Below are 27217 nucleotides of genomic sequence, written 5' to 3' on the forward strand. Positions count from 1 at the left end.
TTATCATTCCTTATTTCCTCTGCATCTGGGTAAAACCTTGTTAGAGCCATTTACATAGCACATCTGACTGGTTGCATTACATTTATTTTCTTTTGTTCTCATTTATCATTTCATTTCTAACCTCAAAGGGAAAGTTAAAAACAGTAACAGAATGAGAGAACTCCTCCTCCCCCAATAGTCTCAAGACCGCTGAATAAATACTGTAATAAGGTATATATGATCCGGCTTCTAATGATCTGGGTGATTAGGCATTCAGATGGTAAAGTTTGAAGTAATTGAGTAGCTAGGCACTGAGCAGATGTACTTCTCAATCCAGTGCCGCCGTGGTGAAATACTTCTTAAGTGACACGTTTACATTTATCTTTTACCCAGTGGTTTCACAATGAAATAAAAGTGTTTATCTGTAATCATATTATAAATGGAGAGGGAGATTATTATTGCAGAAATCCCACCTTGTGCAGAACATTTTATATTGGATTTCCCATTAATTGAATAATAACCTTTGAAATAAATTTATTTATCACATTATTTTTGTAGAGGAGAAACTATAGGGTCCACAAGCATAAAAATCGTGTCTAAGGTTACCTGGTAGCTAAGTGGCAAAACTGGGATTTGAAACCCTGGAGTCTCTCTGGCTCCAGAGCTCATACTTCGCCCCCAGACCACGCTGAAATTAACAGAAGGGTGTGAGAAAGAAAAGCCAAATTACTCAGTGTCTTAAATAAGTTTTAAAAATTGACAAGGTCTTAAAACCTGTTTCAGCTGCACTTGAGACATGAATAAAAATTCTGTTTTTTAGTATATCCCATAAATGTATGTGCTGGAAATCTGGGTAATGTCTTTTTTTTTTTTTTTTTTTTTTTTTTTTTTGGTGGTGGTGTTTTCTCTGCAGTGAGTCACTGTTTTTACTGGATAATAAAATTACTGTCTGTTTAAAGAGGTTTTATTTGTTTTCTTTAATGGCCAATATGAAAGATCAGTATTCCTCAGCAAGTTTTCCAGTTTCAGATAATAAGAAAAAATAATCACCTCTCTAAAACCTGATTTAAATTAATCCTGCTACTTATTAGTAGTGTAGCATACAGAATGACTTTGTATATACATTATAATAGAAAACACATTTTAATCTTTTTTGGAACTTGAATTTTTATATATGGCAATAACTTTTAGGTTGGTTTTTCTGTTGGTTAAAATGGATGAGTCTCATTTTTCTAAAGAAAATAATAAGATCACTCATCCTTTTAAACCAAAAAAAAAATTACGTGGTTTTATTTAGATTTTAGAGGTTTTATTTCATTTCATTAATTATTTTTTACTAGAAATAAATGGAATAAATGACCTTTTATCTTTATAGTGGCACATTAGAAGCCAGATGGAATAAATTTACCACCCAACTTTTTACAGAATAGTAAAGTGAGGAAGCGAAAGTAGGGTATGGTGAATTTGCAAATACATTTAGCAAGTTTGACATGAATATTGGCATATCAGAAGCACGTGGTCAGTTATGAGGCTTTAAGAATTTTTATCTTAGATTATGTACTATATAAAATATATTTTTAAAATGCCCAACAGGGTCTCTGGTAAAAATAGTAACTGAGAAAATATTGGTATTGACTTTCTCTTCTGATTATAGCTTTTTAGTTATGTTTTAAAATGTGATTAAAAATTCCATTTGACTCTAGCACTACAACTTAGTATCCAACAGTATCTTATCAATGAAATGATTGAGTATCTGCTTATAAATTGACTGAACACTCCTCTGTGCGGCACACTCATGCGCACGACATAGGCGCATGTTAAGTCCGGATGAAGTGCCCAAGGAAACTCAAAGTCTTGTTATTGCCTTCAGTGAGATAAACAGGCATGAAAATAAAATCTAAACAGTAGCTTCCGGGGTCATTCAGTGCTATTACGTATATATCCACAATCCTGCTACATCAGATTTTGAAAGTCAACTTGACTTTCTCCCCATTTTTTATTTCAGTAAACCTCTGGTAAGCAGATTGTCATGGGCTGCAGAACTGGCATTGAGCTCTTTCTGCTTCTGCAAACAAAGAGGCAAATTCCTCAAGAGAGTAACTCCAGCGTTAGCCTATTATTATTTTTTTCTTCTGTATTTAATCACTCAGGGTTCCTTTTCTTAACCCAGAAATCTAATTTGAGACTCCAATCCTTCAATAGATACTGTAACATATGTAGTAACAGCTGCTCTCACATAATTCCTTAAAAGATACAAATTTAAATCCTAATAGACACTTCCCCGGATCCTGCCCAACTGCAGAGAAAGCAAATGCTGACACTACTCCTCTGAAGAAGAGAATGCTCTCTGTTGAAATAAAATGTTGTTTCAGTTAGAATAACTTCCAGAAAAGGAGGCACTGGGGAGTTCAGGTTCACAAAAGTGAGAGAAGACTGCTGTGTGGATTATAACTGATAAAGATCAGTGACAACTTTATGGTCACCTTGCAAGACAAAATTAAAGAATTTAAGATTAGTAACAGAATTAGTCCAAATATTTGAGTCCTTATACTGAAATTTGTTGAAGCGAAGCATCGCACTGTTTTTAGTAGTTCAGGTTTTGGTCAGAAATAATACTTGCAGAATTCCTCTGAGTGAAAACTAATTGAAAAACAATTATTTTGAATCTTCTAAAAATGTAAGTGATTAAAGTTCAGGTTTCTTTCACTGGACTGTAATCCTCAGGCAAGAGTCCAGAGTCAACAAGCATAGTTAACTAGGCATAAATTAAAAGAGAAGTTCCATTTGGAAAAATCTCAAACATAACTTCAAATATGGAGCTCATGCTCCAGTAAGTTTGATATACTGATGTCCTCAGGAATAAAAAATAAATTTAGGGGCAAAACGTACAAATTAATCATGTGAGTTAATACTCGAAATGTCAGAGGAATTTCTCTACAAATTAGAATGAGAAAGTATGAAATCTAGAAATAACTTCTAATTACCAGAATTGTTCGTAGGGATTTCCCCCCCACTTTTTTTGGATATGTCTTTATTTATTGTAGTTTATAATAAAAGAGAGAGATGGAAACTATTTACATAATGAAAGATTTCAGAACTTCAGTGGAATGAACAACTTAACATGATACCACTTTGATAGTGATTTACTTCCATCTTCATGCTTACCGAGAAGGTCACCATTTCTAAATAAGATATAAGTCTTTTTGTCTAGAACTGCTTTGCTGCCTCCCTATTCTGGGAGAAGTTTATTTCCAGTTTTCACGCTAATGATTAAATCTCTCCACCCTTTCCTTTAGAGCCCAATGCAATAGCCACTACTGTTGCTTGCCGTACTTTTCCCTGAGATTTTTCTGGAAGCCTGGTGCCTCCTTTGGTTAAAGTTTGGACTGGACTCCATTCCACCCATGCTTAGTCAAAAATGGGGTAAACCCTTTCCAAATGCATGCCCCGCCCAGACTCCTGTAGCCTTGGCCGATACCCCATTCTCCCCCAACTCCCCTCCACTCTTGATGAAAATAGCTTCTTACGGTCCTTACCATGTAGAGTACTGTTTTTAATATAATTGCAACTTTTATTAGAAAATTTAAATGATTGTGGTAATTTTGTCAAGAACTGTCCTTTGTCTAGATAGCTGCCATTTAGTCAACAAAGAATTGATGAGAGATTACCGTGTGCTAGATTGTGCCTTGGCTGGGAGTGCGGAGGCGATATGGAGGTGACCCAAACACCCCCCTCAGGGAGCTTTCAGTCAAATTAACTTTTTGGAGCCCTTCCTTACCTATGAGTATTGGTTGACATTTATGTTAAAATCACTAATTTATGTGTAATTTATGTAAATCATATGAACCTTTAATTTACTTGGATTTTCAAGTTTCAAAATTATATTGATTGGGCTACTTTTTTATTTTACATTTTGAAAGAAGCCCAACTCAGCTCGTTCACCCTCAGAGTATAAGAGGGTCTAATATACTCAATGCAGAAAGCTGGAGATGAGATACAAAATACTTCACCACCAGATACTTTCCAGGTCCTATAATGAACATAAACAGTAGCTGAAGAGCCCTTGTTTAGTAAGGCACCTTCTTGTCAAAGTTAATAATTTTTTAAAAAGTGATTTTGAAGAGTAAGCATTATGTTACACAGTCAGGATCTGTGAGTATCTGAAATAATTTGAGGGGAGAAAACGAGGTCCAAAAGGCTAAAACATACTTATCCTGAAGTTATTAAGTACTAAGTATTTTAAATGCCCTAACCAAATTCCCCCTTCAGATCATATACAATTTCACTAGAACTTTACAGATTATTTGAAGATATAACAGGATCCTTAGAACAACAAAGAAGAGTTTACTTTTTATCTTTCTAGATAAGTGATCATTTGAGAACACTGTGACTTCTGTCAGGGCAAGTGTATGTGTATATGTACCTAAAGTTTATTCTCCTCTGAGTTTGTAGCACATTGAAGACAGTAAACCTTCATTATTTCCCTTTTATTCATAAGTATCATTTCCAGCGTCAGGATTCCAAAACTTGAACAAAAGGAATAAAAGATACCAACTCCCATGGCTATCTAGCTTTTTTCTGTGTTAAAAGACCAGGACTTTTAGAATAACATCAGCATGGTCTTTTCATGGTACCCTTGGCCCAGCAAAATGCAGGAAGTCCAGAAATCTCAAAGGACACCGTAATCATCGGGCCCATCCCAATGGGCTCAACAAATAGCAAATAATAGTAATCACCTGAGGTTCAGCCACACAGTTCTGTATGTCTTCAGATTAGCTTTGTTTCCATACTGTATATACAACAGAAAGGGCTGAAAGTGAACACCATTCTTATAAAAATTCATAAAATCATTTATTATCCGTAATTTTCAGAATAAACAATTTTAAGCTGCTCTAAAGAAATCCACATGCCATATGTTTTCAGACCCCTTTTTATGGTACTCTCCTGGATTTAAAACAGAAATGCTGCCTTGTCCCCAGCTTGGCAATGGGATAGATGGGCAAATGCTGCCACCTTCTGGCCATGTCCCAGTCAAATGGAAAGACGGAAAAACCAAATACCACACAGGCATCGTTTGAAAAACAAATAACTTTTCCAATGTTTTTAACAGGAATGTGATCAAGTTCATATAGATGATGTTTCCTCTGATGATAATGGGCAGGACTTAAGGTAAGCCAGGCCTTTCAGTATGCTCTTTCCTACAGAAATTCAGCTATGGAGTTTTGCACCTGTAATTATTTCTTTTATTTCTTTTTAATGTATTTTGGGTGTTGCAGTACCTACAGTTTTGCAACTGATGGCTTCCATGCAGCTGCAAGTAGTGCAAACCTTTGTTTGCCAACAGGTGTAAGAGGAGGGGTTGACTGGATGAGGAAGTTGGCTTTTCGTTACAGAAGAGTAAAAGAACTATATAACACCTACAAGAACAATGTTGGAGGTATGTGTGGCTCGTTAAATCTAATAAAGATACTGCAGAGAGAGGTAGACACTGAACTGTAGTTCCATGTTCCGTGTTAGAGACTACTCTACTAGAAAAGATATTAGCAAGAGCCCCTGCTGAACTACACTGAGTCAAAATTTTATGTGTCTTCGTTGGTGGGGGGAAAACATGTAACCACAAAATAAAACAGGCGGCTCTGGCCAAAGGAGTTGGGAATTCTTTGTACCCAAATGTTTGGTCAAGATTCACAGCAGGACATGGAAAGTGTACCCCTCTTGTACAGACACTATTCATGTAAACCCGACAGGGGAACTCCTTGAGGCAGCAGGGAAACCTGTCTGAAAGCAAAGGTCCCAGTCATTAAAGCGAAGTGGTTAGTCCTCATTACCTTTCTGGAATACTTTCCAAAATAAACATAAGCAGTGCTTTATGTTATTTCAATGACTTAAACAAGTCTATTTTATTTTTTTAAAAATTGCAGGTTATCTGGCAGTATGTCTTTGCCATGTAGAGTATTAACTGTGATTATCATGGTTTTCAAATGTTCAGATACTCTGTAGGTTTTATCTAAGCTGTTTTACCTTCATCCATTTGTTACAGGTGGTATCATAACCTGTAACATCAAAACTAAAATCCTGGATACATTTCTTGATAAAATAAACCTTGGCTGTTTCTATTATTAGGATCAGTTTTAGGTCAGCAAGATCCTAAAATTAGCTATGAAGTCACATAACATTTTTCTCCCAGGATTTTCTGTTTGTTTCTCTCTCTCTCTCTTTTTAAAGGAGGAATGAGGAGTTTAAAATCAGAATCTAAAATTGAATGATAAGTTAAATATACTTATGCATACAATACATATGTACATAAATATACATAGAATATAGTATAGTAAGTAACGTTTTCATCTATAGTATATATATTGCATATGGTGGGGCTGTGTGTCTGTTCATCTTGTATTCCCAGTGTCTAATAACACTTAAGGTACATCATAGATGCTCAGTAGATACTCTGTAGCTCAAAAGAACAAAAAACATACAGGGGTGCATGGGTGGCTCAGTCGGTTAAGTGTCTGCCTTCCGCTCAGGTCATGATCCCAGGGTCCTGGGATCAAGCCCCGAGTTGCGCTCACTGCTCAGTGGGAAGTCACCTTCTTCTCCCTCTTCTTGTGTGCGCTCTCTCTCTCTCTCTCTCTCAAATGGATAAATAAAATCATTGAAAAAAATATAGAACCATAAGCATTAGCAATGTTATTATTATGATTGTTAGAACCAAAAAGGGATCTTAGAAATCTTCATTTCCAAAGTAGAAATAAGCTCCTGTAGGACAGACAACTCCAGTTTCCAAATTCACTCTAATGCTGTAGATAAGACATTCATAAAATCAGACAATCAGATATTCTGTTTAAATTCCATTGTGGGTAACATGTTTAATTTTACAATAAATGTCTCCTTGAGAAATCTGAAGTAATTTTTATTTAGATAGGCATAGTTTCCCCCATGAAGGGTATTAAAGTTATGTAAAAACTAAGATTACTAATAAATAATGTTATAGCTTTAAAAGTTTAAGTGCTGACATGCAAGTCCATTTTCTATGCTCTGTTAGCATCCCTTTTTTGAAATAAGGACAAATGAGAGTTGCCAGAAATTAATACATTATGATAAATCATCCATCTGTATATGTGCTCCTAATTTTCTAAAATACGACTTAAATAAGAAACTTCTTTCTAGCAGATTTGCATGATCTTGTTCTATCATAAAACAAGGGTTATTTATTTATTTACTTATTATTCACTAAGCTCCATGTCAAGTGTGGAGCCTGACTTGGGGCTCAATCTCACAACCCTGAGATAAGGACCTGAGCTGGGTTCAAGAGTTGGATACTCAACCGACTAAGCCACCTAGACGCCCCATAAGCAAGGACTTTTTAAATAAAACAATTAGTATGTCTTCTTGTTTTCTTAGCCCAACATCAGTGCAGTTTTAATACATTATGTTTAATTGTTTATAACTTGTATCACATGCTTCAGAATTTTAAACACAATTCTTTTTAAAACACACAGTATTAGTGATAGCTTTGGTGCTCGTAGCTACATATGATAACATCCATGGAAAATGATAATGATTGTGGTTGTTAAGAAGTGAAACATTTTCAGACAGCCAGTGTTTGAGGTTCGTATCCCTCGGCAGGTCGACCCTGGCTTCCTCCCCACACCTATTCTATCCCATCTTTTGGGATGGGACCCTGGCACAGGCATGGTCGAAGTCCCTCAGGTGATCGTGTCCATGGTGCCACTTTCTAGGTTTGGTGAGAACAGAGGCTGGGACCCATTCTTTCATTGTTACATCCCCACTGTTTGGCCCAGGACCTGAAATCTAGAAGTTGTTCAGTGAATGTTTGAATGAATGAATGGATCACCAGTTCCTAAGTGAAAGATCATTATCGATACAAATCAGTCTCTCCCTGTTTCTGATATGATCTCTACTAGACAGAAGGGAGACCAAACTAGGTATTCCTGAAATTTTTCATCTCTTGATTCTGCCTTGGTTTTCGGTTACAGGACTCCTTGGCCCTGCCAAGAGAGATGCATGGTTACAGTTAAGGGCAGAGATCGAAGGTCTCACCGACTCCTGGCTAACAAACGCACTTAAATCTTTATCAATTATTAGTACTAGGTAAGTGGTATTATTTCAGTATTTATTGAAGATGTGGTTGTAATAGTACAACACATATACAGATTCATTAATTACTAGAGTATTTTGGAATTTCTGGGGACCTAACAATTCACTGAAGCAAGTGATTTTCAATGTGTGGTGGGGGGATGTGTTTGGGGGCAGAAGATGGGAGTTGCTGCTTCCCAGAATAACGAGGAGATCCTTTGTCTTTACCCTCCTTTCTACATAACTACTGATAATCTCCACAGGAAGGTCATGGGACTAGTAATAAAAAAAAAAAGAAAAACAACAAAAAAGACAGCACCCTGTTGGTGGCAAAGTACAGGAGATGATGAAAAAAAATAAAACAGTAGTTTACACATAGACTGCATGTTTTAAGCGTTTGGGCCCACTATAGATAATATGCATAATTTAAATGCAAGAAAGTTGCTAGTGGAAGCTCTTTGAAAAACTTGTAATCTTTGCACCATTTGAACTAAATAGTGAAATACTGCCTTAGTAGCATAGATAATAGAACTGAATAGACATAATTAGTTGAACGCCATGTGCCATAAATGCTAGTTCATGAAGTAGTATAAATCTGGAAAGCAATCGCTAGTTAGGGTGGATGAAGCATGCATAGCCAAGCTGTGGTAGCACAAATTCAGAAGAAGAGGTCATATTTGGACTGTTTGAACTGGGCTACAGAAATCTTGGTGGGGTAAAAGGAGAATCCAGGAATAGAATACAGAAGTTAGCATGTATATGTCCCATCCTGCACGTGACGTCCAGCTGCCACATGACCAGCAACTATACTGATGTCAGAAACTATGAGTGGGTGGATGGAGATGGGTAGGAAGTGGCAGGTTTCCTGGGTCAGGATGGGGAAGCCAGACCAGAGTACTTGGCTTGTTCTGGGCACCACATTCCAATGGGGGCTGTGGCATATTTGACACATCTTTTGTCCAGCAAAGTGGCCAGAAGGGTTTCAGGCTGAGGATACCACATGAAAGGGGCAGTTGGAGGGAGGAACCAAGGAGTTTCATCTGAAGGAGTGTCCCATGTGAGACAAGATGACCAATTTCAATTGTTTGAGATGTTAGGCTGAAAATAAATTACATTTCCCTCTGATCTGTAAAGGAGAAAATTAGGATGGATGAGTGGGAAACCTAGGAAGGAAAGTTCTGACTCTATGGGAGGAAGAACTGTCTCACAACTGAAGCTGTTTTAAAATGGGACTTGCTGGCTTGTGATCTGTAACTAGGGATATGGAGACATAAAGGTCAAGGAAGTTAGGATGGGAGGACTCCTGAGTGTCTGAAATTGTGCATAAAATATAGTAGAATGTGCATTTCTCTGAGGAGGAAGTCAGCTTTCACTCTTTCTAAAAGAGTTCTCTTAGATGCTTAAATACCAAAGTTTCTTACAGTGTTATGTAGATCATATATGTGTTACCCATAATAGAAAGAGATTATTATTATTATACACATGGCTTTAAGGCAACGACATGGGTATGTGACTTTTAAGAAATAAAAATATAACAAAGAGAAGAAGGGGAAAAATAAGTCATTACACATTAGAAATTTAAGTGCTGTGAAATTTGCTAAGTCATCCACATGTAGGACCCTACTGGTCCTTATAAAATGTCCAAGATGTCAAGAGAACGGAAACTTATATAAAACATGGCTGAATTACGTTTCTGAGCCTTTAGCTAAGTTTGCACCTTCCAGCTCTAATTCTTCTCCTGTGAATATAGTCAAAGGTCATAACCAAATGTGTAGGAAATTTTTCTATGTAAGACATTATTTATATAATGTTCAGAAACCAAACCATCTTAAGTGAGCTAACTTTAAAAAAAAAAAATGATCCCGTAGCCACAAGTGGTTTTCACACATTATATTTTGTTGGGAAAGGAGGACTAATAGAGAGTATGACATAAATAAATAGGCTCATGATACAAACAAGCAAAAAATGTAGAAGAAATTATATATATAGTATGGTACTAATGAGAAAATCTATATGCAAACAAATCCTGAAAGTAAACACACAAAATGGTGAGAGCAGTTACCCTCTGCTCTCTGGATAGCTAAATAATTGATGCTTTTCGTGTTCTTGATGTTTTCCCATATTTCACAAATGTATATACATGCAACCTATAAATATATGCAATGTTTGTAATTAAAAGTTACAATGCATTATAAATTGAATATTAGATAAATGCAATGTTTGCAATTTTAAAGTCTATAATTTACAAGTATATATGAGGTTTGTAACTTAGGAAAGAAACGATATAACTCCAAATATCACTGTCTCAGTGGCAAAGCTAGATTGCAAAACATTACTTCAGTACAGCTATGTGTTTATGTATTATGCTAAATAATCTGCCATTATTTGGGGAGTTTCTGTCTGATAACAGGCAAATCACTTTCTAGGTCTCTAATGCCTTATCAGCAGCATTAAGGTTTCCATTGGTGATACTTATTAAACTTCTACCTCTGGAAGGCTTTGTTTCTTCATCCCATATAAGTGAGAACCTCATCACGTGCTTCCAGAAGTCAGAGCTCCCATTATAAAATCAGGTTATCTTTGGAAATAATTTAGAAATGAAAATGTTTTAAAAACCTGTAATTATACAGGTTTTATAATTGTTCTTGGGACAAATCGCAGTTTTTCTTTACACAGGATACGTCTAAAGAATATAAAGCATAATATTAAGTGTGCTGGGGGATAAGCATATACATACCATGAAAAGTTGGCACCCAACTTGGTCTTCTATCTTCTAAATTCTAACCAAGCTTCTGAAAATCAATCTAGAGACTTCTCGAGAATATTTTGGGGGCTCTCACTAATATGTATTAAAGGCTCATGCTACAAAATATCAATAGAGAAAGGCCCATCCCTATATGCCTTCTGAGTCCCAATTTGATGTGTGCGGTTTGAGCCCCTCAAGGCAGGAAGGCTCAATTTTTACATAATCCAGAAGGAAGGACCACAATCCATTCTTTCCAGATCCCTGCCTCATAGTTCCTACTCTCTTAGTGTTTCCTTTATCTCCCTGAAATATTACCATGAGAGAAACAGCTGTAAGTTACAAATTGGGACACTGTCACTCTCAGAGAGTAGAGCCTTTGTAGATGGATTAAAACTGGGCCCATTAAATGCAGTTTGCTTTGTTGTTGTTAAGAAGGAGATTCAGGGATTCACCTTTTCTGGATTAAATAAGGGTCCTCTCCATTCTTACTTATTCAGGATCCCCATCTCTCAGCCCCTTGATTTGGAATGCTGAACTATTTCTTGCACAAAATCCAAAAACACCTTTTACCCATCCTATCACCTTCTTTCTGCCTATGTCTACTACTTTTCTTCTAACCCCAGGACATAGACTCTTACCCTAAAAAACACTTCGTCTGGATACCTATGAAGCTTAGAGCTACACTCTCCCTCTGATAACCTTCCAATAATTGCCACTGGCTGAGGTAGGTGTGCTTATCTGAGGTTCCACAGAAGCCAGAGGAGATCTTTATTATAGAACACATTTCATATTGCAGGTGTCTTATTTCCTTCTCTCTCTCTCCTCTCTCTCTTGTGATCTGGAGGAGAGCGGGGACAAAATGTCATCCATGTGTGACTTCTTTTTGCCTGTCTTCCTCCACGTCCTCCATTTTGGGATGTATTCCTAGCCCCTGTCACGGTGCCTGCCGGGTAGCAGACAGCCCGTAAATAACTGTTGACGTTTAAAGGTTAGGTTATCAGGGCCCATTTATTATGGAATCAAAAGACCACAGTGACCATTTACAACCTGCACCATTAGAAATTATTTAGAATTAGAAAACAACTCTGTGTATTTCCTCCCTGTCTTAGGAGTAATTGCGTAAATGTCTTGGTCACGACAACCCAACTGATCCCAGCACTTGCGAAGGTTCTCCTCTATAGTTTAGGAGGTGCTTTCCCCATTGAGAATATTTACAGTGCAACTAAAATAGGTAAGAAAATTCTTTCTAACTCTGCATGAAATGTGTTCACATCTGTGTCTTGGAGGATGTTCTCGGTATGTCTCTCTGCATGATTCCCTCTTTTATTGGTTTTGCTACAAAAACATCAAGCAAATTTGAACAGAGCTCAGATAACAAAGCAGCCTGTGACCCATTGTACACATGCAAATTTTATGAAAACTGTTCCCTAGTGAAATTGTGAAGTCAATATCAGGATAGTTCTGTATACTTATTTATGTCTTCGTATTTGTCTTTCATTGCAGCCCCTGTTTTCTAAATAACAGAGTGTCTTTGGCCATGGTACTGAATATCTTAGTTAGGATGGTATATGGTATTTCATCTTTGCAGATGCAGTAATCTAGATCTCAGATAAAAATACGATGCTGGCATTACAGGGAAGTGCCAGATGGATGGAAATAACATCCTTAATTCCAGGAAAAAAAATATCTCACAAATTATAACTCACGAATGGCTGGAAATTCACATTTTCAACAATGTTCCACAGTAATCCGAGAACTACAGCCTTGTTTATTTGCTTACTATCCGTCTTCGGAGCCATCTTTGATTTAAAGAGACTATGTTTCTAATCTTCTTTCAAAACTGAGCTTCCTAACCTCCTCCGTCCTGAAAGAGTTAAAAGAAAGCAGCCTCCGTATGGCACTGTCTTGTCAAGGAAATGCCTGGGGAAGTAGGTTGTATAATGTACCCCGCAGGTCAGCAAACTTAGGTGCTGGCACCTTGACAAGAGCTCAGAATCCCAAAATCCCCTACCAAAAATAACCTTCGCTGGGTCTCACAGAGTTTCTGTATTGGCACCAGCTAAAAAGAGCCCCCAGTTGCAGCTGTTTGAGGAGTAGAGTTAAAAAGAGCCTTTATAAGCTTTCGTAATGTAAATTCCACATTGTCATATGCACTGCAGCTCAGAGCCCTGATGCCAGGCCCACTCATTCGTTACAGAAATGTATGTATTCATGCTAGCAGGCTTAACCTAGCTCACTTTATTTTGCATTTTAACACGTCAAATCATTTCACACCAGCATAAATGTTTCTTCTAGCTGGGACAAGATTCTTTTTTTTTACTGGCCAAATTGTTCCTTATATTTAATCTGAAAAAAACAATCATTTTTATTTTTCCCTTTAAGCTAGTATTTTTTTGGAGTTCTGAACTATCAGATTGGGAAAAAAAAATGCAAAAATAGCCATGAACATTGTGGGAGTGAAATTCAGAGAATTATGCCAGTGTTGTAAAATGAAGAACATGTAGAAATTCCACCATGTTATTCCCATAGTGCAGTCAGAGGAGACAGGTGCCAGCAGTTCTGTGACCCAAACAACTCCCTTAGTACAATTAATCTGAGCAGACTAGCTCCCAGCCACTTAAAGGAAGGAGTTGTTTATCAAGGTAAATGCACATCTTAGTATTTCCTCTTTCCTTACAGACGAACCTTCAGTTTTTTACAATAATATTCCTAGCTGACTTGTCTATACTACTTAAACTAGATAAAATGGATACACAGAATTAAACAAAAAAGTGTTAAAACTCATGGCTGCTTGTAAAGTTGTTCCAGCATTCTTTTGGTGGTGTAAAAGATGCTAACATTTTCTCCGGGTCAATGTTTAACCCTACTGACTTTTTTGGAGTGTGAAGCACATTTGCTTAATACTCTGTCTCAAGTAAAGACTTATATTTTTCAAACGTATTTGTTGATTTCATAAAGCCAGAGGTTGCAAGCTAGTCTAAGTGATTGATGTTCAAGAAAAATTAACTTAACACTTTATGAATCTTTAGGTTAATGAATGCAATGGCTGGAAGAATAAGCAGTGCATTGTTTTTCAGGCAAGGAAAGCTGTTTTGAGCGTATAGTGTCCAGATTTGGCACTAACATAACTTATGTTGTGATTGGAGATGGCCGAGATGAGGAGCATGCCGCTAACCAGGTAACTTCACTCTGAACTTTATCTCGTTTATCTTCCAGGAAAAGAAAGTTGCTTTGAACGAATAATGCAAAGGTTTGGCAGAAAAGTAGTATATGTTGTAATTGGGGATGGTGTAGAAGAAGAACAGGCAGCAAAAAAGGTAACCTGTCTCAAACAATGTTGGTGTGATACTTCTGATGCAAGCTTTTGTGTTTGCATTCCTGTAGTTTGGCCCAATGGCAGCTTGACAAATGACTTAAATGTGTAGCTGCAAAGCTGTAAGAGCATGAGAAGGTTAATACTTACATTCAAAGAAACCATTTGGAGTCTAGCACTTTTTGCCTGAAATTTGAAACGAAATGTACAAAAATTTAGTCAGATTTATTTGTGTGTGCGTGTGTGTGTGTGTACGTGTAATGCACACAGATATGGTGATTTTTGAGAAAGGTGGGGGAAAATAACCACTTTTAAACACAGGAAGCTTAACCTGATAGCTTTAGGGAGCTCCATAGAAATCATGTAAGTGGCTCTGTTCTTAACCTCTTGCTCACCCTCCTTTATGCCAATGGTCCTTGTGAGTGCCTTGTAGTAAGTGTGTTCCATAGTGATAAATGATAAGGAAAGATTTAGTAGTTGAAGGAAAACACTGTTGCTAGAGAATTTAGTAAATGCTATCAGAATGACATATATTATCCAGGTCCTTTGGTGCCAACTTGTCATAGAGACTTAGAGGCAGTACGCCTTATGTCTTCTAGAAGGGTGTTGTCTGTTTCAGCAAGCTGCTAGCATTCGATTGAAGCCAAGCAGCTGGCATTGAACATACTCAGAAAATCTCGTAGGCCCTAGGTATTTAAATAAGCCTTTTCATCTGGCCCATATTTCTGAAGAAGAAATTAATGTAGTTAAAAACCGTTAAATGGTTGGCCCAAGATCAAAAGAGGAATGATACCGGAGATTGGTCCTAGGAACCAAACTATCGGTTGACACAACACTGAGATCGAATGCTTCCTTTACTAAATGGCCCCAAAATATCATCCAGCCAGGATAAAAAATCATATAATTTGTAAAATAAAGCAAAACAATGCTTGCTAATTTTTTTTAAAGATTTTATTTATTTATTTGACAGAGATCACAAGTAGGCAGAGAGGCAGGCAGAGAGAGAGGAGGAAGCAGGCTCCATGCTGAGCAGAGAGCCCAATGCAGGGCTCGATCCCAGGACCCCAAGATCATGACCTGAGCCGAAGGCAGAGGCTTAACCCACTGAGCCACCCAGGCGCCCCGATACTTGCTATTTTTAAACAGAGACATATCAGCTTATAATGTCGTACATAGAAAGAATGTTGTCCTTATCCTCAGGAGATCTCAAATCATCTAATGAAGCCTTCACTAACCACTCACAAAGTGCTCAAGGGTTTACCTGATTTCTGTTTTCCTAAATAAATAAATAAAAGAAATTTTAAGAAAAGTTTAGCTATACTAGAAAGCTGAAAGAAATGACTTTGGTTTGTAGATCATTCAAATCAAGCAAAGTGAAGAAAGAGAACGAGCTTCTGTTTTAGAAAGTTTGGTGAAGTACTGGAAGCCATAATTGAAAAATTCCATGCTTTTCCATTAACACTAAGAGAACTGGCATAGGCTTTGACTCCCACAGAGCTCTTGGTTGTAATTGTTGGCAGCATCACTGACACAAGACAGCACACTGACCCCCTAGGACATTCTGTATTGGACCAGAGATGGAGTCTCAAGAAACCCAACTTTCATTGCCAACTGCTTCTAAAAAGCCTTCCAGTGGCACACAGTCGAAGTATCTTTTGAAGTTTGTCCATGTCTAGAGTCCTGCTGTTTTTCATATTGGCACCATCATGACCCACAACAAGTAGTCAATGCACAAACGCAGCAAAACATTTTGCATGTCTTGTAGACTATGTGAAATTCACACATACCTAGGTCAGGGCAATATAAATTCACTTTTCCAAACCAGAAACATTATATGCCTGAAACTGAAAATCTATAAAGTCTACACCACTTATCCACGGTGTGAAAACAGGACTTGGCTCTTCAGTTGTTACACCCTCTGCTTTATACCTGAAACTTCAGGAGAAAAAGTCGTGACTCCAAGTGGAAGAGAACCTTGTTAGAATGCTATTTCCAAATGGTTGTTTATGTAGGTACAGTTTTGGTGATGGTGAAAGCTTATGGGTTCTGTTTGGAAACACAGGTGGCTGGTTCCTCTAGTATCCAGAATGCATGCTTTCCTTTGGATGTGGCTATAATCGCATGCGCAGAAATACAAAGTACTATTTTGTTATTATAAATAGATCTGAGCTGAATGAGAAAAAAAAGGTTACTTCTAGGTGAATTTCTGTGCTTTAAATGGACCTAGAAACATGTTTTCTTTTGCAAATTTAAGAAGAGATTTCAAAGGTTAAGAACTAATCTATAACTGCAGCCCCATATAGAAATATATAATGTGAGCCATTATTGTAATTGCAAGTTTTCTGGAAGTTGCATTAAAATAAATAAGAGGGAGAATTAATTTTAGTAATACACTTTAACCCAACATGTTAAAATATTACTGTCTCAACACCTAATAAATACACTAGTTACTAATGTGATGTTTACATTCTAAGTCTCTGAAATTCAGTATGCATTTAGAACAGGACTTGTCACAGTTCAAGTACTCAAAAGATATATGGGGCTACTGGCTACCATATTGGACAGCAAAGAATCATAACAACAGTGATTGTTATTTTAATGTTTAACATTTATAATACATTTTCCATGTTATACATACATATATGTATCTCCATTATATATATATGTATAATACAATATATGTATATGTACTCTACACATATGTATTCTACAAGATACCATCAGCAAAAATTACAAATAATGCTTTGGTTTTAATTGCTACCATGCATTATTTCTTTTTTTCATTATTGTCCATAATGGAGTATTTTTAGACAGTTTTTTGGAATCACAATTTTTCATGAAACTTATCACACAAATACTATATCCTGGTATATCTTTGGAGAGGCTCAAACCATTGTAATGTCTAAGAATATTTTACCCAGAAGAGGTCGTTTCTGTCCCCTTTAATATACATCACCCCTATTGTGAATGGATGCTGGAGTGCTTTCTCTCAGTCCCATACCAGTGAAATAAGTCAGTGCTACTGGCTTATTACTTACGCCAGACAAGGAAGAAGGTCGATCATCCCCACATTGTTTTCTACCTTCTATAGTCCAGCTTCAAATTATTTAGTACATATAAAGAAATTCACCTTCTTCCTCTCATATAGACAAAAAGCCTTGGACATAGGAAGTTTATCATTTTTTTAAAATATTATTTCTAACTCTAAAGAGTGTTGTGGTTAAAAATTGCTTTCTATCAGTCATGGAGGCTTTTCATGCTCAACTTGCTTCCCTGGATGCTGATGTTGGTCATGCTTTTCCAGAATAAATACTAAACTACCTAAGAAATCTCAGTATTTGCTTTTATAAACACTAAAATCCAGTTCAGATCTATTTCTCTAGTATTTTGACAATATAATATGGATGCTACCAAGGCTTCAAATACGATCCTGCCTCCTTTGAGTTCCCTCCCTTGAACATGGGTGAACCACACGTCTTGGTGTTTATTGCTGCTTTATTGAGACGATAGTTATGATTTCTCTCCATTCCTTCCCCTTCTCTCCTCTGTCCCTCTCTCTGTCAATACACAGCACAACATGCCCTTTTGGAGGATATCAAGTCACTCAGACCTCTTGGCTCTTCATCAAGCACTGGAATTAGAGTATTTGTAACTGTGTTCTCTAGCTGGAGATCCATTTTTTTTTTTTTTAATTTCAAAGTACACTGAATTTTTATGTGTGATTCAATGCCTCTGGCTTTACACATATAAATTGTCTTAAAGGATGAAATCATATTTGGAGTGAAAATTCCAGAATGAAGAATTCAGATTGCTGAATGGAGTTAAACTTTAGCGCTACAGAAAGGAAGCTCTATGGTCTTATATTTACAACACTTTAATGGTTTAAAAAAAAAAAATCTGTGGAGGTTGCTGGTACACACCGAGTGAGTCCTCACTGGAATTAACAGCTTTAGCAAAGAATGCTGACCCTGGCAGAACGCCAACACAGGCTCCGTCCGACAAGGTGGTGTTCAACAACATTCCTCAAAATGGGAGATCTTCTCAGCCCTGAGGTTTGAATCTGACTTTAGCCTACCTAGCCCAGAAAATCTGAATTGGAATGCACTCAGACTGTATAAGGACAATCCTATCTAGACCTGTAATTTGTGTAAATTATTGATGAAAATAATTTACTGTGACTTTATTAGCAGCTGACTTTGCAAGTGGATGCAATTTTTCTTTCATTTTTTGGGGAGGGAAGGGGGTGGGCAATGGGAGTCTCATAATGTCTCTTTTTTAAGTTTGGCAAACAGAATGTTCATACTGATGTGTTGTGCCTTAAAGACAAGACAGCGTTTGTGTGTTACGGTGTAACTTTGGTTAAAATCTCTGTAGATAATGAAAAACAAAAACAACAACAAAAAAAAAAACCTTTGTGATCATTCTTAAGATGACCAAATTTAAAATTCAAGCTATCAGAGCTTAATACTGCATCACCAAGAAACTGAGTATTTGTTGCAATAAGAAAACAATGATAATAAAGGAAAGCTTGTATTTTATTTGGGTTCTTAATAATTCCAATAATTATATGAGGCAACTACTTATGCATCCAGCCATAAGCAGAAGGTTTGGGAAAGACTGTGGGACCTTTACTTAGAAAGTGAAATGTATGTTGAAGTCTCGAGTACCCCTTTTTACAGTTCTTCTGGAGAAAACTAAGAGCCATATTAAAGACTACTTACACTATTTTGAGTTTGACTTTTTGATATGTGTAAGTTGTGTAGAGGAACATAGTCTCATTAAATTCATAAACAAATAGCACCCAAACTTTCTTAGGCTACGCCATGAACATGGCTTGAAATTCACATTTAGTGAACATGGCTTAAAATAAAAGCTAAGTGCATTCATTCCCAATGCCGTTGCAAAAACAAAATGTCATCAGTGTTGGAAGGCGAATGCCCAAATGCCCTCTGAAGAAAGGGTGAGTCAATGAAAATTTCACCTAGAATGTATCATCCTAAAATAAATTGGCAAGCGAGCCAGATCTTGGCAGCAATACTAAAATTACAACAGCGAAATAGTATCTGGTTCTCCATCTGTATGCGTCAGTCCAGTTTCTCTCCCTTAGAGACCCACGCACCTTCATTTCTGCCCGCCCTGTTCCTGCACAAGGCTTGCATTCATCTCAAGGAGAACCTGTCATCGGTGTGTGTGCATGTGTTTTTTTTTTTTTTCTTGGTGTGTAGCCCATGTTAAGAACACGATACAAGTTCTCCTGTCATTTTGTATGACATGATTTCCCTTGTGGAAATTTAAGACCTCAAGATCTAGGAGTGTTTTAATAGTGTCTGCACCTGCAGCTCTGTGTTTAAACTGTCCTAATGTGGAAGCAGGAGTCCAGCTAATAGGCAGCCCCCCTAACCAGAGGCTGGTTTGTGATAGCTCATCATCTGAGGCTTCGGTGGCTCCCGTGAGATCAGTGCTGTTGGACACTGATCCCAACATTCACTATGGAAGTGAGGTTTAATTTTCTAGGTTGTAAACCTATATTTCTTTACTGAATGCTAAGGCCATATTTACACCGGGCAGAAAGAGCTTGAGATCCAAGTTTGCAGATTTTAAGACTCCGACTTCATCACACAAACTTTAAACTTATTCTTTAAATTTTGTAACTTTTCGCTCTCTCTGCCCCAAGCACTGCTGCAGACAAATTAAGCTTGCAATAATTTTAATAATAATGATCATCATCATCATCTCACACTTCTATTGGCATGTAGCTTGAAAATGGCAGTTTAAAAAAAAATCAAAGAGCTGCACTGATTATCAATTCTGTTTTGTGCACTAAAACCTTAAATATTTGTTACTGTGAATGAAACAATATTCTCTTTCTAACCAGTTTCTTTAAATGATAGAATTGTGGCATTGCATCTAGACTCTTCATTATTTTTCATATCAAACAAGCAAGGATTTTAATGCTGCTAACCCTGCAGGGCCAGAAAGGAATAGTTCTTCACAGGCAAAGGAAGGGTCACCGGTGACATCACCCAGTGCTGTTTCTCACATACATTTTCTCCCCTGCTTGTGTGTTCAGAAGAGGCTGCTGGCATAAAGCCCAAGCTGTTCACGAAGAGCTCATCCAAAACAACGGCGCAGGCCAATATGGCTCACCTCACAGCCTGTCATGCAACTTGGAGCATGCTCAGACTAGAACTGCCCCTCCTGTGCTAGGAACAGAGGTCCTCTTCCTTTCTGATCTAAAACAACAACAACAACAACAACAACAAAAAAGCCAACAAGCAAAAGGAACAACCTCTTTGGCAACTCCCACTTGCTTTTGACATAGACTGTTGTGCCTTGTTATTAACCAGTTCAAAAAACATTCTGTCACTGAGTTTTCGGCTAGTACGTGTACGAACGTGGTCCATCACTAGGAAAGGTAACCACCTCGTGTCACACTTGAGAAATATCGAAGCAGGTGGCCTGGCTACAATATTATAGCTTACAAGATTAAGTCACTATTTCCCTACAAAAAGTTTGTAAGTCAAATTCAGAGACAAAAAAAAATTAGAATCATGCAGTTGGTGCAAAAGTGAATAACTAAAAATGTTTTTTCCTTAGTCTCATGAGTAAAGATTCAAGATAATGTCAACAGCATGCTCCAGTTTGAAGTTTTTTTTCTTTTAAGTGGATTTGTTTATGACAAGCCTATGTTCTCAGTGAATATGGCATTTAGTATTTCTTTCAAAAACAAATTAAAGCATCATGAGCCAAAGTTGCATTTTGACTCCCAACTACGGTAGCATTTTGGAAATCTCACAAAGTCAAGGGTTTCTGTTATGTATTAGTAAAGTATAGATTATCGGGGCCGACATAATTTAAAGAAATGTAAATTAATATTAAAAGCTTGTAAAAATATGTACATCTTTACTATTTCTCAATAAATACCTTTGGAAATGTTTTCATTTTCTTCACCCTCCCATGTTGTAGAGTTTTTGTTGTGTGGACTTAGCTCAATTCTAAATAATGTGAAATGTATATTTAGGCTTTCTGATGTATTTTTATCTTCCCTTGCTTATGTCTCAGTGATGTCTTTTGCAGTTAAGGCAAGCTGAGATGTAACATGACAGAATGTCACTCATCAAGACTAAAAAGCAGGCTGGTGTGCCAAAAGGATGCAAGTTGCTTTGTTTATTTTTTTTTTGTTTTGTTTTGTTTTTTGCTTGTTTGTTTGTTTTACATAGGAGCAGTCACATTCAAGTGTAATGCAGAAAGGAGTTGCAGTTCATTAATGACAACATAACACCTTTTAGAATATTGAAAGCAGAGTTTTTTAAATGAATATGGGACCCAGTTTCTAAGTAGCTCCAAGAATAATAAAAGCAGAGTTGTTCTTAAATAGCTTTTTTACTTATCGAAATTCAAGTTAGTTAACACATAGTGTATTATTCATTTTAGGGTAGAATTTAGTCATTCATCAATTGCACATAACACCCAGTGCTCATTCCATCACGTGCCCTCCTTCATGCCCGTCACACAGTTACCCCATCTCCCCACCCCCCTCCCCTCCAGCAGCCCCCAGTTTGTTTCTAGAGTTCAGGGTCTCTTATGGTTTGTCTCCCTCTCTATTTTCATCATATTTTTCCTTCCCTTCCCTTATGTTCATCTGTTTTGTTTCTTAAATTCCACATAGAATAAAATCCTCTGGTATGTGTGTTTCTCTGACTGACTTATTTTACTTAGCATAAAACTCTCTAGTCCATCCATGTTGTTGCAAATGGCAAGATTTCATTGTTTTTGATGGCTGAGTAATAGTCCATTGTCTTAAATAGCTTTTAACAGCTTTATCACCTTGTGTATGGTATTGATTTATTTACAAATCTGCTCTTCAAATGCAAACCAAAAGGAGATTTCAGACATCCTCATTCACAACTTTTTAAAAGGTTCACCTCTAAATCGAGTATGTCCCACAAGTTCGCCCAGCACTTCTATCATTTCCCTGCTTTACTGTTAAATAATACTCCCTCAACTTACGCAACATGGCACAAAATTTTGTTTATCCTTTGTATTGGATGACTCCCCACTAGAATGTGTTCTCTGTGAGGGCAGGGATTTTTGTCTTATTTTGTTCCGTTCACTTCTATTTAACTACTATCTAGGAAAATATCTGTCATGTAATGAATACCCCAAAAAATATTTGCTGAAGGAATGTATAAACCATAGGAAAACACTTGTATGATTATGGTCTGGAATTAAAGAGATTTTAAAAGGTTGCACTAGATTTTTTTTTAAAAGGAGAAAATGTGCGAGTAAGTTTGGATGGAATTAACGTAAATTTTTACAACTTAGCTGGAGTGTCTGCTTGCCTAAAAATGTATAAAAATAAAGAGCAAGGCTGGCCCTAAGTAAAGACATATTTGAGAAAAGAGTTACACGTGAACTGAGAATAATCTGAAAAGAAAAAATAAGTTTGTGATAAATTAGTAATTGTTTCCTCTGCCCCCATTACTTTTATTAAATAATAATAAAATGCAACATCAGTAGCTTTCTTTGATTTAAATTACTTAAAGCCACAAAATATTACGTAAAAATTAGATCTATTTGCAAAGTCTGTGGTTTGTGATTCTGAGATCCAGGGACAGAAAAAGAAAGGGGAATGTGTGATTTCCCCTAGCTATCAAAAGATAACCACTGTTTCACATCTGTTCATAATATTCAGTTTAAAAAAATTAGTTATTGAATATTGCAGTATAAAATAACATATATTCTCACTCATGGGTCACTACTCAAAAACCTCTCAAATCTGACCGGGCCAAAGTCAATTCTGGGGATCTACTCTAGTAAACTAGATGCTTTCTCATAGCACCAAGGGGAAAACTTTCCAAGTTCTGACTTTAAATGCCTGTCCCTCATCCAGAGAACCTTCCAGAATTGTGTTAGCCACAATTTGAAAAATGTCCAAACATAATTAGTATCTGACAAAGCAGGTAACTCTATACAAGCCAGAATATTATCTTCTCCCCGCCATAAAATGCTTTTTTTGAGAGAGAGAGAGAGAGAGCACGTGCCAAGGGGAGGGGCAGATGGAGAGGGAGAGGAAGAGAGAAAAAGTCTTAGGTAGGTTCTATGCCTGACACAGGGCTTGATCTCTTGACCCTGAGATCATAACCTGAGCTGAAATCAAGTATTGGATGCTGAACTGAGCTATCCAGGTACCCCACCCCAATTAAATACTTTTTGATTGGGGCTTGTCGGAACACTGCCTATGTGCCTAAAGGGTACCGTGTTGTTTTGTATTCATAAAATCTTAGATTTCTGTGCCCATTGGCTGCAGTGATGATGTCAGTCTAGTTCTCTGTGAAGCCTTCAGTGAAAATACACAGAATTGAATGAAAGTGTGTGTTGGAGGGTGTCCGGGAGCCATCAAGTAAATCAGTCTCCATAGAACCACAGTTACCGCTGACTCTGAACTCGTTACACTCTTGAACCTCAAGCTCTTGGGCATTAGATAGGGTGACTCTGAAGAGAGTATGTGAAGGGGGCTACCATGGGCATCACATGGGGCATGGTGAATAGTTTGCCCAGGCACTTAGCCCATCCTCAAAGGAAAGATTCCTGGAGAAAATGATTCCCAAGCTAGAAATCCAAGGACAAAATGGAGAAGGCCAGGGATTGGAACCGTCTAGACAAAGTAGAAAGTATGTAAGAAAGTATATAGGTAAGAGAGAAAAATGACCAGGGAACCACTGAAAATAATTCCTATATCTGGAACACAGGGTCAAGAGAAGGAATAGTAAGAGATGAGACTGGAAAATACGCAAGGGTCAGATCATGAGGATTTCAATATACCACTTGATTTTATTTTCAATACAAGTTTTGATTTTATCATGGGATCAGTAGGTGTCAAATGAAAGGCTAGTAAAAAGAGGATGCAGGTGTCCAGATTTGCACGGGGTAAAAGTTACTCCACCCCCACAGTGGAGAATGGAAGATCTGTGAGGCTGGTACAGGGTCCCAGAGAGTTACTGATAGATTCCTCAGTTAGGTGATGGTCATGAATGTGGAGACAAGGACGCAGATTTAAAGAGATTAAGATGCTAAGAATAATTAGCTTTTAGCAATTGTTCCTGCTTCTCCTCATGCCCTCAGGCAAATCCAGCCTTACCTTTGGGTTTCTGGTTTGGGAAATTTGGTAGATCCAGTGCCCAAGATGTAGATGTAGGGCCATTCACAGAGATCAGAAACATAAAAGAAAAAAGGATTCTCGTAGCCATTTCCATTGCTGTTGGTGGTGTTAGTTATTAGAGAAAGATACTGAGTGCAGTGATTGGAAGTGTTACTTGGGAGATGGTCATGGACCTCAAAGTAGAGTTGTCCAGTGGGATGGTGAACTTGTAGTGACTTCCTGGTTGGTCATTAAACACCTTGTTGCGTCATAACGGAATTTGCAAGCATTCAGTGAAATCCTAAATCATTTCATCATATCAAATCAATTAGTTATTTAAACAAGATTTGTCATTTGTGCTAACTTGAGATAGCATTAGTGAAAACTAGAAATGATGGAAATATAGAATGTGTATGTACAGTGTACACCATGGAAAATTATTTGGGGTTACCACTTGACTTATCATCCTGCTTTCCTATCTCTTGCCTTACCCCAGTTTCCTACAAAGATAAAGTAATACTGTATCTGGATTTACAACCCTGAAGTAATTCAAATGCCTCTGTGAACTTCTCATCAGTCTCTTGTACAAGTCATCACCAGCTAATGTCTACTTGGAAACAAACATGACATTTTAATTTATTTGCCAAACAATGAAGACCTGATAGAGAAGGAGCTCTATACCAGAAAGATAAGTGATTGAGTCCTTCTTCAACAGATTCATGTACTCCAACAAAATACGGCTTTCATTAAATTATATGTTATGGTGGGATAAACTGTTTGCATGGAAGTGGCCAGTAATTATGTGTATGTGAATAGAAATTAAAATTAATGCCAAACACACAGCTATAAAACCATCCTATTTAGCTTGTGAAATTACATCTACATCAATTACGGAAACGGCAGGGAGTGAGGTGGAGGAGACATTAGAGTGGGCTCTGGAAAAAGGGTATAACGCATCATTTTTTAAACTTGCATTTAAAGTTTTACAAATGACCAGTGAATTTTCCAAATGTTGAGGACTGGCTGCTTTCCTAAATAAAATCTATGATCACAGATTATGATCACTTCTAGCAGTATACGTTGTCACCATGCTTGGCTCAAGAACTGAACTGGTTCTTAAGAAAAGAGAACATTGTTCTTTCTATCCAAAACAGGGATATTCATTCATGCACCCTTTTCTATCTCTTTGAAGCCTGTATTATTGCTGTTGTGGTTTTACTCTTCCGACTTCGGCAGGGACAGACTCACATGGAGACAGCTGGTACCATTGAAGGAAGGTGAGGAGTGGGATTATGCTGGGGGTGGGGGAGGCAGGCTTTGATTTAATGAGTAGTTTTGGAGGCAGCTCTGAAGTGAGCATGCAGAAGGAGAAAAAGGAAGGAAACTAACATTTGAAGAGACTTAATGAACCAGGAGCTTATGGTATCTTACCTCATTTAGTTATCACATCCCTGAGAAATGGTATCATTAGTCCTGTTATATAGCTCAAGTGACCCCCTAAAGTCCTGTGATGTGTGGGTGGCACAAATAGAATTTGAACTTGGGTCCAGCAAGTGGACTGTCTGAACTACAATGTTAGGCTTGTTCCATTGTATCTGGCTTTCCACTTACTGCAGTCGAGTTGCTCAGAACTTATAGAATTATGATCTGAGGAAAAGTGCAACCCAGAGCATGTGAGATTGCAAGCAATGGAATTACCATAATTCTTTTCTCTCCCTGGGGGCATAAATGCCATTGCACATACCATCCTGTGTTGCCTATGTGACAAATGACCCTTGTGCAGTAAAAATGTTACTTCTGCAGAGAAGTGGTACAAAGGGCCCTCAGCAGATCTGGCTTAAGGATCACAATTATATCCAGTTCTGTTTGGAAACCCAAGAGATAACTACCCAACGGAAGCTGCTGAATTGGTTTACATTTAAGCAAAAACACATTCTCCAGATGCTCCCTCTTCAAAACACCTTTCCTGGAGATAACGCATATATCAACAGCTTTTGGCACAACTGACTTACACACATCGTGAACTAAAGCATGGGCCTGAGGAGGCTTCTGATGAGAGCGGGGAATTAGGGAGTTTCTAGAGCTACCAAGAATCAGGAAAACAATTCAGGGGGGAGCACGGAGGATTCAGCAGGATTTCAGGAGTATCTGCATAACAAATGTCCAGAAGAAAGTCTCTATGGGATAAATAGAGAAAAGTTTTTAGAAACAATTGGGCCAACTTTGCTTCTCTTTAAAAATTCTATAGTGGACATGCCTTTTTTTTTTTTTAATTGCAGTAAAACACATTCAAGATTTACTATCTTAACCATGTTTTTAAGGGTAGAGTCAATGGTACGAAGTACATCCACTCTATTGTGCTACTGTCTACCCACCCACCACAGAACTGCATGCTTTGCAAAACTGTTCTCACTGAACAATTATCCCCTCTTCCCTGTCCCTCCAGCCCCTGGCAACCACTGTTCCACTTTCTGTCTATGAATTTGACTACTTTATGTACCTCCTATAAGCATATAGACTAACTACACAATACTCATCCTTAACGGCAGGCGTATTTCATGTAGTATCTGGTCCTCAAGGTTCATCCATGTCATAGCGTGTGTCAGAATTTCCTTCCTTTCTGAGGCTGAATAATATTCCCTTGTATGGAGATGCCACATTTTGTTTATCCATTCACCCACTGATAAACATTTAGGTTGGGTCCACCTTTAGCTCCTGCAACTAACAGTGTGATGAACATGGATCTACAAATACCTCCTTGAGTCCCTGCTTTCAATTCTTTGGAATATACGCCCAGAAGTGAAATAGCTAGATCATGTAGTAATTTTATTTTTACATCTTTGAGGAACTGACACACTTTTCCATAACAGTGGCACCATTTTGCTTTCCCACTAATAACACACAGAGCTTCCAGTTTCTCCACATCTCCATTATTGTTATA

General features: G+C 37.5%; 1 protein-coding gene across 6 annotated transcripts in view; it reads left to right on the forward strand.

Moving 5' to 3' along the window:
• The window catches only part of EYA4 (EYA transcriptional coactivator and phosphatase 4), a 300751-nt gene extending 281851 nt beyond the window's left edge, over positions 1-18900 (forward strand). For all 6 annotated transcript variants that reach the window (XM_032843485.1, XM_032843484.1, XM_032843486.1 and 3 more), the window contains 6 exons: positions 5090-5148; positions 5256-5416; positions 7977-8091; positions 11932-12053; positions 14039-14139; positions 17707-18900. In XM_032843485.1, coding sequence (XP_032699376.1) covers positions 5090-5148; positions 5256-5416; positions 7977-8091; positions 11932-12053; positions 14039-14139; positions 17707-17787 — 639 coding nt within the window. In that variant the 3' untranslated portion in view covers positions 17788-18900. The remainder of the gene's footprint in view (positions 1-5089; positions 5149-5255; positions 5417-7976; positions 8092-11931; positions 12054-14038; positions 14140-17706) is intronic.
• The last annotated feature ends 8317 nt before the right edge of the window (positions 18901-27217 follow it).

The sequence above is a fragment of the Lontra canadensis genome, unplaced genomic scaffold (genome assembly GCF_010015895.1).
Source record: "Lontra canadensis isolate GAN:19392208 unplaced genomic scaffold, GSC_riverotter_1.0 scaffold141, whole genome shotgun sequence".
In the NCBI taxonomy this organism is placed as follows: domain Eukaryota; kingdom Metazoa; phylum Chordata; class Mammalia; order Carnivora; family Mustelidae; genus Lontra; species Lontra canadensis.